General features: G+C 52.9%; 2 protein-coding genes across 3 annotated transcripts in view; one reads left to right on the top strand and one right to left on the bottom strand.

Annotated features, from left to right (window-relative positions):
- Nucleotides 1–2663: 2663 nt before the first annotated feature.
- Nucleotides 2664–14045, bottom strand: LOC120764659 (major histocompatibility complex class I-related gene protein-like). The gene is made up of 6 exons (XM_040088659.2): nucleotides 13997–14045; nucleotides 12890–13004; nucleotides 12285–12526; nucleotides 8141–8227; nucleotides 7010–7088; nucleotides 2664–6822 (listed from the first exon to the last, which is right to left on the bottom strand). The coding sequence occupies exons 1-4, from the start codon at nucleotides 14043–14045 to the stop codon at nucleotides 8175–8177; spliced, it is 459 nt and encodes a 152-aa protein (XP_039944593.1). The 3' UTR covers nucleotides 2664–6822; nucleotides 7010–7088; nucleotides 8141–8174.
- A 93-nt stretch (nucleotides 14046–14138) lies between these two features.
- The window catches only part of LOC120764669 (zinc finger protein 239-like), a 96130-nt gene continuing 90354 nt past the window's right edge, over nucleotides 14139–19914 (top strand). The window contains exons 1-3 of one of the 2 annotated variants that reach the window (XM_058423854.1): nucleotides 14139–14218; nucleotides 14750–15908; nucleotides 16493–19650. In XM_058423854.1, coding sequence (XP_058279837.1) covers nucleotides 14764–15908; nucleotides 16493–16538 — 1191 coding nt within the window. In that variant the 5' untranslated portion in view covers nucleotides 14139–14218; nucleotides 14750–14763 and the 3' untranslated portion in view covers nucleotides 16539–19650. Of the gene's footprint in view, nucleotides 14219–14528; nucleotides 15909–16492; nucleotides 19651–19914 lie in introns of those variants that run through there. The other variant, XM_058423855.1, reaches the window with a different exon arrangement.

The following is a 19914-nucleotide window of genomic DNA, read 5'->3' as shown; positions in this document are numbered from 1 at the left end:
TATAATGCTATATGTATATTATGGGAAGGTTTTTGCTGTATTTTTTTATTTCTGCTATTAATGAAACTTAGAAATAAATAATGTGGTGAATATATATATTTCTTAGGCTATAACATGATATTAAAGACTGTTTTTATGTAACATCTAAACCGGCTAAACCAGAAGGATGAAGAAAATCCCCTCCATTCCTGAAATATCTTATGAAGATTACTGACCAAAGCTTAAGGAAAGGAATTTATTGAACCTCTGCTATCAGTATCTTATCCAGATGAAGATGGCCAAAAACTTCAGGAAAGTAATTTATTAAACTTATGCTATCAGATGGAATGGAGTCACTTGCAGATGGATCTATCAGATTAAATGGCTGGGGGAAAGTTGAAACTGAACAAAGAAATTCACACTCAAGAGGAATGTTTGAATCGTGCGTGAATTTATAAATATGCAACGGGCTGGTGCTTTTAAGGATCGAGCCTTTCCTTAGCAGGTGTGCTCTTGGCTGAATGCCAAGTCACCTGGCTGTATAATATTTTACTTTATTTCTGTGTCCTAATTGTCTTTTTATTAAACTTCTTTAATTTTACCAAGAAAGTGAACTTCGTTTTTCACAATTAGTTTGTTGTTATTAGTTTTTGTGGTGTTTTTTTGTTTGTTTGTTTTGAGGTGGGAGCAGGGTTTTGTTGTTATTACTTTTAATTAATATATTTTCTTTTTTATAATTAGCAGAAACTCCTCCGTGCCTGTTTACAGACAGATCTAGGGTGAAAGGAGGTGGAAGTTGATGTAAAGGAGCTGTAACGTCACTAGGGAATTCAGTGGTGATGTCTCATGTCACAGAAAGTGAGGCAGAGCCCAGCTGACCACTAAGAGGAAGGGCTGGGGGTGAAGGAGATGGGCAGAGTTGTCTATCCCTTGTTGGGCCACAAGGAACTGTTTTTCCATTGGTTGTGGTCTCCTTAGGATACCCTGGACCAGTGTAAGCTTCGTAATGCTGTTATCACCTCTTCAGAGTGGGCATTGGAATCTTTATCTCTGGTCCTCAAACCTTTCTAATTAGAATCAGCTTTCTAATTAGCTGTACAATTCTTGAAGACTTGACAAAGGGGCTGGGAAGGTAATGACTCATTAGGCCTTTCTTTGTTTTAATGAGCCCTGGGGTGTATTTGGTGTTCTGAATCCAGGATCCTCAGATCCTGAGAGGAGAGAGCAGCAGTCCCTCAAGAAATCCAAGTCAGAAGAAAAACCCAAAGTGTCTTGGAGCATTAAGAGTTGCCACTGAAAGCCCTTTCTGATGAAAATTCCCCAGGGCCTCGTTAGAGCCTATATTTGGAGGCTGTGATTGCAGGCAGACAGAGGCACTGGGCATGTGATTCTGGTGCTGAGCGAACCCTTTGTTTGATGGAGCAGAAGGGCCAAGGCCTGAATCCCGGTCCCTGGGATGGGAGATCCTGTCCCCCCCAGAACCCAGGGCTCTCTCTGGAGGCAGCCTGGGTTGTGGTGGGCAATGCCCAGGGAAGGACAGCAGTGTCACGGTGCCCAGCATCCCCAGGGCTGCAAGGACACAGCCCCTGTGCCGTGGCGACAAACTGTCTCCTCACACACCTCACTGGGGCAGACAACTGCCATGGCCAAGCGGACCAAGAGCTTAGGCAATTGCAAGCAGGTTCAAAGCTCTTGGTGAAGGATCCTCTGAGAAGGCAAGGACGGGGAGTCCTCTTTCCTCTCCTCCTCATCCTCTCTCAAGCACTCAGCCCAGCCCTGTTTGCTTCTTCACCACTGGCCTGGGTTTGGCTCCCCTTTCCCCATCTGCAGCCTTTCTGAGCCATGGTAATTCTGCCTAGGTTAGCAGTTCCACGAAATGAGTCTCCCTTCCATGAGCTCCCCTGGCCTGCTACTCCTCACACTGGGCAGTGGCGCTGGCTGGGCTACCTGGCTGCAAGGGATGGCCAGGACAGCACCTGCCTCACTGCAGTCCTTGTGCCTCTGGACCAGACTGCAATGGCTCCCGCTGCTGCTGCTGGAGCTCAGGGGCTGCGGGGCCATGCTGGCCTGTCCCTGTCCCCAACCCCATGGAGGGATGAGGCCCGGCCTTGGCTGCCTTGAGGCTGCTGCTGCTGCAGCTGCAGGCACAGGAGGAACAGGAGGAGGAGGAGGTGGCATGGGATGGAGGCGCTGCCTTGGCACGGTGCGGGGAGCCCCAGTGCCATCCCAGCAGCAGCCTCTCCCTCCTACCTCATCCCTCAGCTGGTGCCACCCTTGGGGAGCTGGGCCTTGGGCTTCCTCTTCTCCTGGGGCATCCCCTGCTGCCCACCCACCTGGTTGTCCTGCGGATATGCTGCCTCCTGAACCAGGGGCTCTTCTCTGCTGCACTGGGCACCCTGGGGCTCCTGAGCACTCCACAGGCAGGGCAGGCCCACAGTGTCACAATGTCCCCTTGGTTCCAGCAGGCCCCACAGTGCCACAGTGCTCCCTGTGCACCCTGAGGCCTCACATTACCCAGCCCAGGCCATTGCCATGGTTCCAGTCTGTAGTGGTTTCACGTTCACTAAATTCTGGTCTTAGTATTCACTCTTCTTCTGTGGGAGAGAGACTAGGAGAAAAACAAAGCAGGCTCAACCTTAAAAATTAACAAATAGTTTATTAATGCATGCTAAAAGAATGGAAAAAGAAAGTTGGGAAAAAAAACTAAAACAAAACAGAATGAAACTCCAAAAACACTCTTCCCCCCCTTTACAAACTGTTCACTTTCCTACAAAACAACATAAAGAGACAAAAATTGTAATTTCAGTCAGTTTCACCATCTGACAATAGTCTTTCATCAATTCTTTAGGGGAAGAGTCTCTCTTAGAGTCATGGATCCCACTGACAACCTAGAACAGTTCTCTTGTGGGTTTTTTAACTGTCACAAAAACAGCTGCCCAGGGAAACCTGCCTTTGTGACCCCTCCCATTAGCAGGTTCCCAAGCTGCTAATGGGTCATGCATCTTAGACTTTTGCATACTGGATTGTCACTGTTTAAAGATGAGTAACTCCAAAGCAAAGGATTCTTCATCTCAAGGTACAGAGATATCTTCTCACTTCTTCACTGGCGCAGAGGGTTTCTCATCTTTATCTCTGTTAAAGCATCTTATAGGATTAATATTACTTAGTCCATCACAAATACCTTTGCTCAAATCCACACACAAATCTAAACAATCATCTCCCCAAATGCATATCTTTCCCATTATTTAAAGGAATAATCTAAATAGAGAGTTCATTTCCGTGGGCTGAAATAAGAATGGAACAACCAAACTCTTCAACCCTCTGTCCCAATAGTCTTTTCACTCTCACTCTACTGATTTCATGCTGTTTCTTCTTTATGTTCACCCTGTCCTTTCTTACTCTCTCAGAGAAGGGCCAAGCTCTGGAAGCTTCATGTTGCTAGGAAAGGGTTAAATCTGCTTGGAGTCTTTGGCTCTCTCTCTCTGTAGCTTGTGGTGTTAGATGTTCAAGGCCACGCTGGTGAGGGAGGAAGAACTGACACAGAAACATCAGAGATCGGAGCACCTGGGCAGTCCGGAATCACAAAAAGACCAGGTAGGATCATAAATGCCTTCTCAGCCCACCCCTCGGTGTAAATTGGGGTGGCCTCAGCCTAAATGGTGCCCATAGCTCTTATGAGGGGCCTGGCAGAGATGTCCCCCTGCTCCAGGGAAGTTTGGAGAAAGTAGTTGTAAAGCAGCAACCTCTCCTTCCCCCCGCCACCCAGGAGCCGATAGAATCCGGCCAGGCCTCAGGCCAGCTCCCCCCCAAAAGGGGGGGAAGCAGCAGGCCCAACTCGATGTTACCTGTCTCTCTCTTGCCAAAGCAAAGAAGGAAAAAAGCCCACCTACAGGAAACCAAGGGGTTTTATATGGTACTTCCCGAGCTCGTAGCCAACAATTTTCAGTGGTCAAAACAGAAGCCAATATTCCAACTAACCCTCTGATAGGTCCCTGTCCTTTCTAAAGCAATTCCCAGGTCCTGACCTGGAGAATCATTCTACATTCCTCTGTAACTAAAAAACCAAACTGTACTAACCCATGACACAGTCACTCCCAGTATGATCTGAGTGACTCCCAGTCTCTCTAGGTACATCCCAGTTGCCCGCATCATACTCCCAGTCACTCCCACTTCCTTCCAGTTGCTTCCAGCTTGATTCCAATTGCCCATGGCCACTCACAGGCACTGTCAGGGTGGTTCCAGTCATTTCCAGTATGTCCAGTGACTCCCAACATGGTCCAAACTGCCTTCAGCATGCTCCTGGTCACTCCCAGTATGATACCAATCCCCGTCAGTGTGGTCCCAGTTGTCTCCAGCATGGTTCCAGTTGCTCACAGGACCTCCCAGTATCATCCCAGTCGCACCCAGTTGCCCCATGTACAGTCTCAGTCACTGCCAGTATGAACTCAGTTGCCCCCAGTGGAAACAGTCACACCCAGTTGCTCCCAGTTACACCCAACATGGTCCTAGTTGTTCCCTGTTTCCCCTCCAGTATCGTTCCAGACACTCCCAGTATATAGCAGTTGCCCCCAGCATGCCCATTCCCAGTCACCCCAGAGTCCCCAGTATGGTTCCAGTTGCCCTTATCATGATTTCATTCATTCCCAGTATATCCCAGGTACCTGAGCATGCACCCATCATTTCCAGTTACTCCCAGTAGCCCTCAGTGTGGTCACAGTTGCCCCCATCATGATTTCATTCATTCCCAGTATATCCCAGGTACCTGAGCATGCACCCATCATTTCCAGTTACTCCCAGTTGCTCCCAGTAGCCCTCAGTGTGGTCCCAGTTGCCCCCAGCATTTCCACGTCTGTGGTCCAAGTGCTGCTCCCAGCCCTGATCCGTGGGGATGGGCATGTCCCAATCCCTTCCTGAGGCAGGGTCACAGCTGAGCCCGGTGTGCAGGGCAGGACGTTGCCCTGACCCCAAGTACTGTCCCAGCTGCAGGATCTGCTTCCCCTCAGCCTCTTCCTCCTGCAGCCCCAAGCCCATTTTGGTGCTAAAAAAAAGGGCGGTGCACCTCCTCTGCCCCCACCCCAAATTCCCTCCTGGGGGCAGCAGGAGCTGGGTCCTGGAGTCCTGTGGAGAGGGAAAATGGGGGCGATATCAGGATGGGGATCCTCCCCTCACCTTCTCCTGCAATGCCAGGAGGATGAGCCCCAACATGGACCCCCAAACACCAGAAGAATCTTGGGAGCAGAGTCTGGTGGCAGCTCGGGGGGTCACAACTGCCCCAGAACCCCCTCCCAGACCAACAGTGACTTCCAGACCCCTCAAACTACTGCACTATTCCTGGCCAGGATCCCCTCAACCATTCCGTGCAACATAAATGACCCCAGGGACCATGACAACCCCTTCCCAACTCCCCCAACACACCCCCAAATACTCTTCAAGCCACAGAGTCCTGCCAGGGCCTCCAAAACCCCTCACAGACCTCACCAAGCCCCCTCCAAACACCAAAAATGCCCTCAAGAGTGAAAGAAGCCCCTCACAGTCCCCATGACTGACCAGGAGAGGTTGCTGGACAGGAACATCCACAGCCAGGAGCAGCTCGGTCACTTCAGCAGTGATTTGGGCACTTTTTGGGGCACACTCCACATGGGGAGACCCAGGCCACGGACTGGGACAGACAAATGGAATTCCTGAAGAACAGAAGAGCTCAGATGGACATGTTCTGCTGGCACACCTATGAGATTGTGGACAGGTCCACCTGGCCTTGACAGCCCCAGAACACCCAAATGTTCCTCTGAACCAAGACTAATTTCAGCCCAAAATCCCTGTAAAATGGTACAGCTTCAGGTCTCTTTAATTTCTTTATTTCTACCCCAATTTTGGTTGTTTCAAAAGGATGAAGATGAAAATTATTTAGGTTGGAACAGACTTCCAAGATCATCTAGCAGTGCTTGACACCACCAGAATAAACTGGACAGAGCAGGTGAGATTTTTTTTTTGTCCTGTAAAGTCAACAAATCACTTCTTCCCAATGAATTTCTGATGTTGATCAGAGACCATATGTATGTTCCCACCCCTACATTTGTCCATGTGGCTACAGGGAATCAGAAGGACATGGAGGCCACCAGCCAGGTGTATTCCCAACATGGGTCACTAGGAATGTGGGTCACCAGGGCTCTGCCCAACGTGAGCCCTCAAGTGGGGGATGGAGTTGGAGCAGCACACAAAGCTCTTCCCACAGTTGGGGCACTCGCAGGGCTTCCCTTACCAGTGCCTCCATTGGTGTTGGGTCAAGGTAGAGCCCCTGGAAAAGCTCTTCCCACACTGGGGACACTCGTAGGGGCTCTCCCCAGCACGGATGGGCTGATGCAGGATGAGGATGGAGTTGAGCTTGAACCCCTTCCTGCAGTTGCGGCAGCGGAAAGGTCTCTTCTCTGTGTGAATCCGCTGGTGCGGGAGGAGACTGGAGCTGGTCTGAAACCTCTTCCTACATTCCCCACACTCGCAGGGCCTCTCCTCCATGTGGATCCTCTGGTGCTGGATCAGGTGGGATCTCCATCTGAAGCCCCTGCCTCACTCCAAGCATTTGTAGGGCTTCTCCCCATCGGGAAACTGCTCACGGACTACTAAGGCCAAGGTCTGGCTGGATCTTTGGTTGTCTTCCTGGCACAGGGCAGGTCTTTCGTCCTCAGAGCACCCTGGGCTAGGTTTGCAGCCCCCTCCTCCTGTGGGATCCCCAGAGCTTTTCCTCCCCATTGGATTCCTTCACGGTGGAGTTGCTCAAAATGGCCTCTTCCACGAGGATCTGCCATGGGGATTTGTCCTCCCTGGTCTCCATGTTGAGCTCCTTGCCTAGGGGAGGAAGGACAAGGAGAGGATGGGATTTGCCTCCATGCCAGAGTGAAGGGGAAGGAGATCCCCTCAGTGTGTCCCCGGCAGGACAGCATCAGCAGTGGGTTTGTCCTGCAGCTGGGGGCCATGCTGGGCTGGGAGATAAAGCCAGAATAGAGGGGGGAAGGAGCAGTGACTTCCTCCTCACCTGCCTGGCTGTCCTGGGCCATCTTCCTCTTCCTCACAGCCTCCTCTTCCATCCAGTCAAGGGTTGGGAATGGGAAATCCTGGTTTGGGGGAAAACAAGGGTTGAGCATGTTGAGTTTGAAGGTCCCTCTGTCCAAGTCCATCTCTAGAAGTCACCAGGCATCTGTGGTCCATAAAAACCTCCCAAACACCAAGATTCAGTCCTGAAAATGCCTCCCAGGAGTTCCTTGTCTCTGGTCTCTCCCCTGTGGTGTTTGGGAGTTCTCCCCTGTCCCAGCTGCTGGGGGTCACACTTCTATTGAGGGGCCCCCACCTACTCGGCCCCCACCCTCTGCAGGCTGCTGAGAGTCCCGGGAACCTGAAAAGCTCCCCCCTCTTCGGTCTCCCCATTTGAGAATGCTGAAAGTTTCTGGAGTCCCATACTGGGAGTGACTGGAACCGTACTGGGAGTGACTATGGGTCTCACTGGGATCATCCTGGGAGCCACTGGGATTACAATGCATGTGAATGGAAGCTGAGTGGGAGTTACTGGGAGCTACTGGGCCCATGTTGGGGGGAAAATGTGGAAACATTGAGAGCAGCTGGGACTAACTGGAAGGTACTGGAAGCATGATGAGGGAACTGAGATCACAACTGGGGTCCTACTGGGAGCAACTGGGACCACACCTTGGGCAACTGCCAGAAACTGGGATCATGCTGGAGACAACTGGGAGTAATGGGAAAAACTGGGATCATTTTCAGGCAACTAGAACCTTATTGGGGCAACTGGGAGTGACTGGGAATGTCTGGAACCATACTGTGGGGACTGGAACCACACTGGAAACAGCTGTGAGCATGCTGAGGACAACTGGAACCACGCTGGGGGAAACAGAGTGACTGAGTGTCTTGGTTTTTGAAAGACAGTTGTCTGCCAAGGAAAGTTAGAGTCTCCCTTGGAATGGAGAATGTAAACTCCCTTCCCTCCAAATTATTATAATTTGCAATTAGGGGCTTTCAGGCAAAGATATGGGAATAGGAGTAACAGTTCTTTACTAGGAATATTAAAGAAAAGGAAAATACAAATACAGTAGTACTAAAGACCAAGCAAGAAAGCAAAGATCCTGGGAAAAACCCTGACAGTCAGGGATACTACCTGGTACCCTGTTGGTCAGGGAGTTGGAAGCAGTTCAGATAAAACCTCCTGAAGTAATAGACGTGGTTCTGTGGAGTAGAGATAGTCCTGTAGAAAGTCCAGTGGTGATGAGATGGGTCAAGTCCTCCTCCAGGAATCCAGTGGAAAAAACAGAATACTTTGTGTGCTTCAGTCCCAGTTTTTATCTAGCTAGGAACAGTTGGTTCTTCCTCCACTGTGTGGAGTATCTCCCAGTGGGATGATGGAATGTGTCATGTCATTGGTGGGCCCTAATGGCCCCTTATCAGAAGATGTCCCCCTGGAGGATGGAGGGGTGGTGAAAGAGATAAGAAACACTGCCCCACCTGGGTTTAATGGCTGAGCCATTATCAAAAGGCATCTGCTCCCCTCCCCCCTGGAGTTATAAGAGAAGGATAAAACATCTCCCAAAAACCAGCTTTCAACAGATGAAATAGAACACACATTTTTAGGTTACATAATCCAAGACACTGAGATAGACTGAGAGAGACTGGGACTATTGCACAGACAACAACTGGGATCAAAGTGAGAGCAGCTGGGTCCATGCTGGGTGTGACTGGGATCACACTGAGGGTGACTGGAATCATACTGGGAGTGGTTGTGAGCAACTGGATTCATGGTGAAAGCAACTGGGAGGAAGTGGGAGTGACTGGGAGCATGGGATATACTGGGAGAGAAAGGGACTCATGGGGATTCTACTGGAGGCTACTAGGGTCATACTGGTATTGACAGGGAGCAACTAGGGGCCACTGGCCTTATACTTGGAGTGACTGGAATTAGATTGCAAGTGACTGGGATCATACTGGGAGTGGCTACAATCATCCTGGGATTATAGTGGGTGTGACTAGACCCTGACTGGGGGTTACTGGGAGCTGGGAGCCAACAGCACACACACTGGGAGGAACTGGGAGCAACTGGGAAAGACAAGATGCATGCTGGTGACAACTGGGATATACTGGGACAGATTTGGATAAAACCAGGGGCAACTGAACTGTGCTAACTGGGAGTGCCTGGGAATGACTATGAGAATGTTCAGGGCAACTGGGATATACTTGGAGTGCTTTACCCATGGAGGTGATGAATGGAATTACTGGAAGCAACTGGGAATGTGCTGGGGGAAACTGGGACCATGCTGGAGGCAAGTGGGGGCAAGTGTGAGTGACAGGGGCTCTGCTGGGAGCGATTGGGATCATACTGAACTCATACTGGGATCGTATTGGGAGTTACTGGGGCTATACTAGGGGTAACTGAGAGAACTGGGAACTCAGTGGATGAAAGTGGCAGGAACTGGGAGCAACTGAGAATGTGCTGGGGGTAAATTGCATCATAACAGAGAATGACTGAGAGTGACTGGGCTCATAGTGGGAGCAACAGGGATCAGGCAGGGAGTGAGGGGAAGTGACCAGGATCATACTGGGAGTAAAACTGCGCAGGGAGAGGGGACAGAGGATTTTAAGTGAATTCCCCTGGAACCCCTCCTGGGATCCCCCGTGACCCTCGTCAGCCATGCACCATGGGACCCCTGGGCCGGGCTGTGCTGAACTCCCGGGCCCTGCGCTCAAACTCTGCCTGGAACCTGTTAGGTTTGGCCCAAAGTGGGGGAAGCCCCACGATCCGCGGATCCATTTTTTCCTGTGCGTGCAGGTCCTACCCCTGGCAGAACAGGACTGGGCGCTGGCACTGTGATCCCTGATTCCCAATCTTCTCTCACTCTCCCCTGTTCTCTTCCTTTCCTCTGGGTGATCATCAATCCCAGAGTGGCTGGAGAGCCCTGTCACCAGTTCGGGTTTCCTAGGAAAGGGAGGCCTGGGGGTGAGGTACCTCCGCCTGGCTGGGAATGAGGGTCTGGGGGTCCCCAGGTCATGAAAACAGGGGATGCAGGGGCTGGGAGGGGAGGATACCTGGGAAAGGGGGTGCAGGGCAGTGTCAGTGCAGGAAAAGGGGGTGCAAGGGGTCCTGGAGCTGGGGAAAGAGATGCAGGGAGTTCCCAGTGCCCAGGAATGGGGATTCAAGGGGGGTGCATGCGGGGATCCCCAAAACCCCTCCCAGGGGGGAGCAGGAGCTGGGTCCTGAGCTCTGGGGAGAGAAAAGAGGGTGACCACGGCATAGGGTGGACATGGGGGAGTCACACACGCTCCAAGGGGGGGACATGACCTCTGGGGACCCCCCCTCACCTTCTCCCGCAGTGGAGGTTGAGCTCCAGCCTAGGCAGACGAAGCTCAACACGAAGCCTCCAAGCCCTGGCAGCATCTTGGGGGGCGTCCGGCAGCAGCACCGGGGCCGGGAGGGGCAGGATCTGGGAAATGGTGGTGGCTGCTGGGAATGGACTGGGCTGGACTGGGACAGGCTGGGATGGACTGGGACACCAGGGTACACAGGGATACAGTGGGGCTAGGACTGGGACCCATTGGAAGCAGGTTCAAAGCACACTGGGACCCAGCAGGACCAGAACTGGGGCAACAGGGATCCTAGTGGAAGCAACTGGGATATACTGGGAGTGACTGAGAGTGACTGGGATCATACTGGTGGAAACTGGGACCTTACTGGGGTAGCTGGGATATACTGGGAATAACTATGAGTATGCTGACAGCAACTGGGATATACTGGGACTCTGTAGCCATTCTGGAAGTGAGTGGGAACACACTGAGAGTGACTTAGAATGACTGAGTCTACACTGGGGACAACTGGGATTGACTGGGACCATGCTGGGGGAGTCTGGGATCATATGGGACTCAGAGTGGGATCATACATGTAATGACTGGATTTATGCTTGGGGCAACTGAGAGGAACTTGGATCAGACTGGGAGCAACTGGGATATACAGGGAGTGAGTGGAATCATGCTGGAGTTGACTGTGAGTCACTATGAGCACCTGGAATCATGTTGGAAGCTACTGGGAACAACAGGGAGTGAGTGGAAGCACATTTGGGGCAGTTGGGATATACTAGGAGAGACTGGGAGTGACTGGGATCACAGAGGAACCATAAAAGAAGTTACTGGAATAATACTATGTGTATCTGGGAGTGACTGGGATAGTACTGGGAGTGACTGGAACCATATTGGGTGATGGGGAGCAAATCGGGCCATGCTGAGGGTAAATGCCATTGTACTGAGAGTGACTGGGTTCACACTGGAATCATACTGGGAAGAACTGGAGCCAGAATGGCAGTGACTGAGATGATACTGGGGGTGACTGGAATCATGCTGGGAGAGGATGGAATCATACTAGGGGTGAATGGGAACAGCAGGGACTAAGCTGGAATTATAGTGGGATCATACTGGGAGTGACTGGGATCATACTGAGGGTGACTGGGAGCCACAGGGCTCATACTGGGAGTGACCTGGGTACCCCTGGGGGGAACTGGCCCAGCTGGGGATCAGGGTTGTTCTCCCACAGGGCTGCCCCGGGTCCTGCTGCAACCCCTGGCCCCAGAGCTGAGGGACAGAGGACAGCCTAGGGAAAGGGGACAGACGAGGAACAGGGGGCAGCCGAGGGACAGGGGAAAGCTGAGGGACAGGGGACAGCCAGGGAACACGGCCTGGCCAAGGACACTGAGCTCCAGCTCTTTGGGCTATTGTGCCTGGGCTGTTGCCCTTGGGGCTCCCAGCACAGGCCAAGGGGGAGAATCCCCTCCAGAAACTGCTGTTTGCTTTAAGCTTTACTCTTGAACATTCCCAAGGAGCCACCTGCAGTGGCTGGAGACGGCTGCGTGCCCAGAGCCACCAAAGCCTCTCTGGCACTGCCCTCCTGCCCCAGGCAGGGCAGAGAACACCCAAGGAAAGGCTCCTGCTTGGCTCAGAGCAGGGACAGGGCACTCCCATGGCGCTGCCACGGGCACAAAGGAGCCAACCTGGGGAAAGGCTTGGGATTTATATCCATCGAATCCGAGCAGGGATTCCTTCTCATTTCACTGCCGTCATTTAATTGGTAGTCAATTCAAATAATTTCCCCATGGAATTCCCATGGCAGTGGGTTGGAGGGAAGATCCATCCTGGGAATTCTCACCTGACTGGAATGAGACTGAGATGCAGCCATGGAAATTCCATGGGAATTTCTGCATTCCCAGGTCCCCCATTTCAGAATTCCAACATTCCTGTAGGAATTCCCATCCCTCTCCCACACCCACCTTTGTGCTCCAGAGCCTCCTGACCATATCTGATGTATTCTGGGAGGTCTTCAACACCAGTGTGTCCCAGGTAATGCTTCATCTGTTCCACTATGATGCCTTTGGATTCCCAGCACCTCTGGGTGATCCAAGTGGCACTGTTGGACACTGCATAGCTCCTGGATCCCAGCTGGAAGCAGATGAAATCCCATCTGTTGTAGTTGTGCCAGTGGGATCCATGGATGCTCCATTGGACAGGACGTCACAGATGGAAACCAACTGCACCATGTGGACACCTGGGAACAAGGAGAGAACAGACTCATGGAGTTGTGTTCTGGCCCCACAGAGCCCCTTGGAGCTCCCTGGATTCCCATTCCAGCCCCACAGATCCCATCCCAGCCCTTCAAAGTCCTCCATTCCCACAGATCCCAGCCCAGTCCCCGGCTCCCTCTAGCCCCTTCCACTCTGGTTCTATCAGCCGTGTGCCAGTCCCTCTCCTTGAGCCAGGTCGGGCTATCCCAATATCCCGGGCCTGGCTACCCCAGTGTCCCAGCTCTGGCTATCCCAATAATCCCGGCTCAGCTCCTGCTGCCATCCCCGGTGTCTGCAGCTCCATCCATCCCCACTCGCTGTCGCAGTGCTTGTAGGGGGTCCCGTCCACATCCCCCACAATCAAGGACTGGGGAACCCCCGGGCTGGGCTCTGACAGTGCCAGTTCCAGGTACTGCAGGGAGTGGAGAACTGGAGGGACATGGAGGCGTGGGGGAAAGCGAGAGTGAAAAGTGAGAGTTCGGGCATCTAGGGGACTCAACGGGTCAAGGAAAGGAGGGACTTGGAGAACTGGGAGAGCTGGGAAGGAGATTCAGGAGCTCAGAGTCAAGGAAAGGGTGCAGGGACTGGGAGAGGTGGCATGGTATGTCCAGGGAATCCTATGCCCAGGAAAGGGGGTGCCAGGGCTCCTCAGTGTGAGGAAAGGAAGGGCTGCGGCTAGGAAATGCAGGAATGGGGGCCTAGGGGTCCCAGGGTGAAGGAGAAGGGTGGCTCTGGGGGCTGGGAGAGGCAGGGTGGCTGGGAATAGGTTGAGTTGGTGCCGGATAAGGGGGTGCAGGGGGGTCTCAGTGCTGGACAAAGGGGTAAAAGGGCATCTCAGTTCTCAGAAATGGGGGTTCAGGGGGGCCTCAAGGTCAAGAAAATGAGGGGCAGGGAGTTGGAGGGAGTTCCAGGGGGTCCTTGAGCCCAGGAAAGGGGAGTCCAGGGTTTCCAAAACTGGAGGGTAAGAGGGTGGGGACACCCAGAATGGTCGGGAAGGGGGAGTTCAGTAGTCTCTGGTTTTGCAGAAAGGTGGGGCTGGGGGCTAGGAAAGGCAGGAATGGGGGTCCAAGGCGTTCCAGGGCATCCCAGGCTCCAGCACACGGGAAGCCTGAAGGCTGGGAGACATGGGATGGCCGGGAAAAAGGGAGCAGGGAGTCCTGATGTCCAGGAATAGGGGATTCAGGGGGGTCCCTGTGCAGGATAAGGGGAGCAGGGGGGTCCTGGTGCCGGGAATGCCGGCTCAGTGTCCTGGTGCCGGAGGTCCCACTAGCCCCTCGCCGCCCAGGAGCGCCCCCAGCCCAGGCGCTGGAGCCATCGCGCTGCTTCTATTCACTCCCGGTATGATCCCAGTATAACTCAGTCACCCGGGAGCTGCTCCCAGTATGATCCAAGTACAGCCCAGTCACTCCCAGTGATCCTACTCCTGGCATCCCCCACCGGCCTCTGCGTTCCGACCTGTCCCGACTCCATCACCGCTCTTCCCGCCGGCTGCGACGGGTTCGGCGAACCGGGGAGGAGGTGGAGGGAAGGAGGAAGAGGCGGAGAGGCAGCAGGAAGTAGGAGGGGACGACAACAGGAGGAATCGGGCTGTTCCGGCGTTTCCTGAACTCGCAGGCCCCGCAGGACCGCCCCCCATCCTGCAGGTGCCCAGGGAGGGGGAGCTCTCCCCGTATGTCCCGGGGCAGTCCCTGGGTTTGGGCTTTTTTGGGGGGGATGTTTGGAGCTTGCGGGGTTCCAAAGCCGAGCCGCAGATGCCCCTCGGGGGCATATCGTGGTCTCCGGGAGAGGTTTTTGTGGAGTCCCGGTGCCAGCAGAGCCCTGACGGGGGCCGGGTGGATGGGGGTCCCCCTGCGGTGGGGGTTGGGCTTCCCGGGCCGGGCCCTCCGAGCTCTGCCGGGGCCACGGGGGGACCGGCGGGACCGGCGGGGGGAGACCGGGTTTGGGGAGCACGGGGAGAGCCGCGGCTTCAGGGAAGACGCCCCAGGACACCCAGGCAGGTGAAGAGGAAGTCACTGCCTTTTTCCCCCTCTTTCCTGCTCCATCTCCCAGCCCAGCATGGCCCCCAGCTGCAGGACAGCCCCACTGCCGTCCTGCCGGGTACGCATAGGGATCTCCTTCCCCTTCCCTCTGGCACGACGACAAATCCCATCCACTCCTTGTCCTTCCTGCCCCAGACAAGGAGCTGAACATGGAGATCAGGGAGGACAAATCCCCATGGCAGATCCTTGTGGAAGAGGCCGTTTTGAGTGGCTCCACGGAACAGGAATCCAACGGGGAGGAAAAGCTCTGGCGATCCCGCAAGAGGAGGGGCTGCAAACTCAGATCACAAGGATCTGAGGAGGAAAGACCCACCCTGTGCCGGGAAGGCAGTCAAAGATCGAGCCTGAGCTCAGGTCATGTGGTCCATGGTGGGGAGAAGCCTCACAAGTGCTTGGATTGTGGGAAGAGCTTCAGCCAGAGCTCTGACCTGATCAGCCACCAGAGGATCCACACTGGGGAGCGACCCTATGAGTGTGGGGAGTGTGGGAAGAGCTTCAGAGTCAGCTCACACCTGATCTGTCACCAGAGGATCCACAGTGGGGAGAGGCCCTACGAGTGTGATAAATGCAGGAAGAGGTTTCAGACCAGCTCCAATCTCTTGAAGCATCAGCAGATCCACACTGAGGAGAGGCCCTTCCAGTGTCCCGACTGTGGGAAGCGCTTCAACCGCAACTGCACCCTCATTAGGCACCGGCGCATCCACACTGGGGAGAGGCCCTACGAGTGTGAGGAATGTGGGATGAGCTTCAGCCGGAGCTCCCACTTGATCCGCCACCAGAGGACCCACACTGGAGAACGGCCCTATGAGTGTGGGGTTTGTGGGAAGAGCTTCAGCCAGAGCCCCAACCTGATCCAGCACCAGAACATCCACAGTGGGGAAAGGCCGTACAAGTGTGGGGAATGTGGGAAGAGCTTCAGGCAGCGTTCCCGCCTGATCATCCATCAAAAGATCCATACTGGGGTGAGACCCTACGAGTGTAGGCAGTGTGGCAGGAGGTTTCTGAGCAGCTCCCGTCTCCTTGAACATCAGCAGACACACACAGAGGAGAGGTCCTATGAGTGTCCAGAGTGTGAGAAGAGGTTTCCCACTAGCTCCAGTCTCCTCCTGCACCAGCGGATTCACAGAGAGGAGAGGCCCTTCCGCTGCCCTGACTGCGGGAAGGGCTTCATGCACAACTACCGACTTACCACCCACCAGCGCATCCACACTGGGGAGAGGCTCTATGAGTGTTCTGAGTGTGGGAAGAGCTTCTCTAGGAGCTCTCACTTGACCCGACACCAACAGAGGCACCGGTAAGGGAAGCCCTATGAGTGCTCCAAGTGCAGTAAGAGCTTCATGCACTGCTCCAACTCTATCCCCCACTGGAGGACCCACGTTGGGCAGTGCCCTGGTGACCCACATTCCCTGTGATCCATGTTGGGACGACACCAGGCTTGTTATCCTTTTGTGTTGACCTTCAGTTTTATTTCTTCTCCCTCCCTTTGCACTCCAAAAGCCAAGAGGGCATCTGTCTCCTCAAAACCACTCAAATCCCAGTAAAAACAACTCAATCTTATCCCAGAAGGGCTCAATCCCACCTCAAAGTGGCTTGTTCCCGCCTTAGAAAAACGCAAGCCAAACAGTCGAATCTACAGCCACCAATATTGGATGGCGTTGGAAGGAGACTGTGAGATGTGGGATCCAAATTTGGAGTGGTGGGATTGGGATTTTGTGGGGCTGGGTGGGTGAGATTTTGACAGTAAATAAAACTTTGAGAGTTAGTAATTTCTGTCCCATTCATTTCAGTCAGTGAGAGTCAGTTCTGTTTTCAGAGTGCCACCTTCTCAGCTGATTGTGTTTGTGTCCTCCTGTCTCCTCTGCCTGCTCTGTCTTTCAGTGTCTCCCTTGACCCAGGGCAGCTCCCACCAAAGACCCTGCCCTGATTTAATTCCCAATCCAGGAGCTACAACCCACATGGATGAAGTTCTGAAGGCTGGCAGTGAAATGTCACTGTAGGATCTTGCTGCCTTTGGCTTTTGGCCACTTCTTCAGGGCTTTGCCTTCAAGGACAGGAAGATCTTTTCCTTGCTGGGAACTGGAATTCCAGACCCTTGGAGTGTGTGCCATGCAGGACCAGACAGACTGGGATCATGTCAATGTGGGTGGGTTTTGGGGGAGATAGGAATTGGGTTTTGTGGCTGTTTATGTTGCAGAGAGTGGTTGGGATGATCCTGGCCAGGAGCTGTGCAGTGGTTTGAGGGGTCTGGGAGTGGCTGTTTGTTGTATTTCCCCACGAGACTAGACGACCGGCAATGGCAAAAGTAAAAGAGTCTGCTCACTGGCTTTGGGTGGGATATTACAGCTTTTATTCTCAAGTCCTGCCTTGCTTGGCTGGACCCATCTTGATGGCTCACCGGTGCCAGAGAGAGCTTACCCCTCCCCTCTCGGGGCCTGTTTCCCCAGGGGACAGGGCCAGAGGCAGGGACAAGACATCACCCAATCAGGGAGAAGTGGGAGGGGAAGAGTTAGGTTACAGCTGAGTAGGGACAACCCACGATACAGATTACAGATCCGTTAAACATAACACAATTAATGCATTACAACAGCTGTTCGTCTAGGAGGGGGTTTTGGGGCAGTTGTGCCCCCCTCAGCTCCCCAAAGCTGCTAGCAGACCCCACCCCCCCAAGATGCTGCTGGTGTTTGGGGGCTCCATATCAGGGTTCATCCTCTTGGCATTGCAGGAGAAGGAGTGTCCAGATGCAGTGTGTCCAGATGCAGCTCCTGCTGCCCCTGGGAGGGAATTTGGAGAGGGGGCAGAGGGGGTGTGCAGCCCCTGCCGGGGGATGACCCCACCCCAGCCCCTTTGTTTAGCACCAAGCTGTGCTTGGAGCCTCAGGAGAAAGAGGCTGAGGGGAAGCAGATACTGCAGCTGGGACAGTACTTGGGGTCAGGGCAACGTCCTGCCCTGCACACCGGGCTCAGCTGTGACACTGCCTTGGGAAAGGATCAGGACATGCCCATCCCCATGGATTAGGGCTGAGAGCAGCACTTGGATTGCAGACATGGAAATACTGGGAGAAACTGGGACCACACTGAGGGGGTGAATTATCCCCTCCACACCTTCCCAGGCCACCCTGCCATCTGAGAAATGCTTGTTCAGCCTCGGCCTTGGCCAACAGCCCCTAGGCTCAGCTCCTCTGGAGCTTATCAAAAACGCTGTCTGCTCCCAGGCACTGCTGGTGCCCAACAAGCTCCTGGTTTCTTAAGAGCTGCTCTGGGAGCTGTTTTTGTCCTTTCAATGTGAATCATGATTCTAAAGAGTTAAGATTTTAGCTAAGGGTTAGAAGCAATTTATATTGATCAAGATGTAAGTTAGATTAGGAATTGGTAGGTTAATGATTATTAGATGCCCAAACTAGAGCTAACTGTTATATTATGAGCTTGTTTATAGAAAAAGTGGAGTAAGTGAACCATCATAACAAGAGATTGAAACCACTAAGAACAATGGCCAGCACCTGGACTTGGTACCAATCAATCAAGAAGCAGGGGACCTTGGATCGTGCCAGAAGGTCACAGAGACCTGATGAAGGCTCTCCTGACTTCATCCTTTGAGACCACTGACCCAATTCGAGACCACCGAGCCAATTCAAGAGAAGAATTGCGCACGTGTGAAGGACTAATAGTACAGAGCGGGGATGGGAGGTGCTGGGGTTATGCATATGTATTGTACGTAAGATCTTGGAAAATAAATAGAGAGCAACGAGCCTTGTTCGGGGCGGCCACGCCTTTCGGAGATGACTCCCATGCTGCCCACCAGTGAATAAACATACCACTTTGTAACTTTAATTAGTTAGAGGGTCCTTGTCTGTGACTATATCGGTTTTCAATGACTCAATTGGCACAACATCCCTGTTCTCACACTTCCAAAGAATGCTGTTGATCCCAAGTGCAGCCAGGATGAAACATTGCTGTGACTAAAGCCCCTCTCTTGGGGCCCTACAAACAGCACTCCAAAAGAAGCCCTTGGGGCTTTCCTGGGCCCTCTCAGTGGGGCCTCTGCGAGCCGGGAGCTCTCCCATTTGCTGCACTTGAGGGACCCCTGAACAACGATGGAGCTGGGCAGATTCCCCCACTCGAGTCTCAACCCTTTGCCCTGTGGGTTGGTGCCTGTACTGGCTTGAAAGCAAAACCAATGAGATAGTCCAAGTCAGAAGAACAATTTAATAGGAGAGGAAATTAAAAAAAAGTAAAATAAAATAAAACAAATGCAATAGTACAAAACATCACTGACAGAGTCAGAATACAACCTGATACCCTGGGGAGGTTGTAGCAGTCTAGATGAAGTGGTCTTGTTGAAGCAGTGATCCCGTAGAAAAGGTCTGGTAGCTCTTGTCCTCTGGGAGTCCAGTGGGTAAGGCTGCCTGTGCTGTCCCAAATTCCAGGGTACATCCAAGTGGGAATGCTTGGCTCCTCCCCCTGGGCCGACCATCTCACAATGTGCTGATATCATTTTATCAGGCTTGTAATGGGTCCTTGATTGCCCATTAAACAGAGATAGCTCCCAGAGGGAGTTATCTATGAGTCATGCAGCAGGGCATTGATGGGCCATTAACAGAAGATAGTCTGGAGGGAGGAGGCAAGAGAAACACTGCCCAACCTAGTTTCAACATCTCATGTAGATGGTGATAGAATGCATACTTTGGGCACATCTTACATTGTAACCTAGGACAGTGCCAGAGTATCAGGAGTGAGCATTTCCCTGCCCTCCAGAGGAATTTCTCACAGGTCCCTTGCAGTGACCTTTTCTGTCTGTGTGCACACATTAGTGCCTGTGCTCTGGCAGTGTGTCAGAAATGCTGCTCTCTGAGGGGTTTGAGTACCTTGGATATCTGAGTCAGGCCTGTAATGTTAAGTCACAAGATTAAAGCCAAGTGAAATGCTGTTAAGTGTTTTTCTTTTGCTAAGTTGTTACAAATAATACAAGGTGTTAGGCTATATTCCTTTTATCCCTGCGCTCACTTTTCTCACAAACACACACATACACACACACACACACAGGGACAGTTCTTATTTCTGGTTTGATTGCCTCGATTTTGTTAGGTGTTGCTGCTTTGTTTCCTTGGTGTGCCTGATGTGTCCAGTCAGGAGTAGAGTGACTTTTGCCTATGAACTTTGTCGTGCTGTGACTTAATATTAAATCTGTTTTTTGCTGATCCCTTGCTGGGGATTTTTTAAGCACTCTCAAGCCCTCATTCGTAGCAGGGTGAAAGAGCACTGGCCCAGGCTCTGGTCCCCGGGGGACATGAGGATGCTGCCGGG

Source organism: Hirundo rustica, chromosome 34 (assembly GCF_015227805.2).
Source record: "Hirundo rustica isolate bHirRus1 chromosome 34, bHirRus1.pri.v3, whole genome shotgun sequence".
NCBI lineage: Eukaryota > Metazoa > Chordata > Aves > Passeriformes > Hirundinidae > Hirundo > Hirundo rustica.
Note: the sequence above shows the minus strand (reverse complement) of the source record. Positions and strands in the feature narration are given on the sequence as shown.

Bases quoted from the DNA above. Each gene is read 5' to 3' on its own strand.
- LOC120764659 (XM_040088659.2), bottom strand. From the start codon at position 14,045: ATGGAGTCGGGACAGGTCGGAACGCAGAGGCCGGTGGGGGATGCCAGG. The intron at 12,527-12,889 runs GTGGGGATGGAT...TTTCCATCTGTG, and splicing joins TACAAGCACTGCGACAGCGA to ACGTCCTGTCCAATGGAGCA. The intron at 8,228-12,284 runs GTGGGTGTGGGA...GACTTTCTACAG, and splicing joins GGAGGCTCTGGAGCACAAAG to GACTATCTCTACTCCACAGA.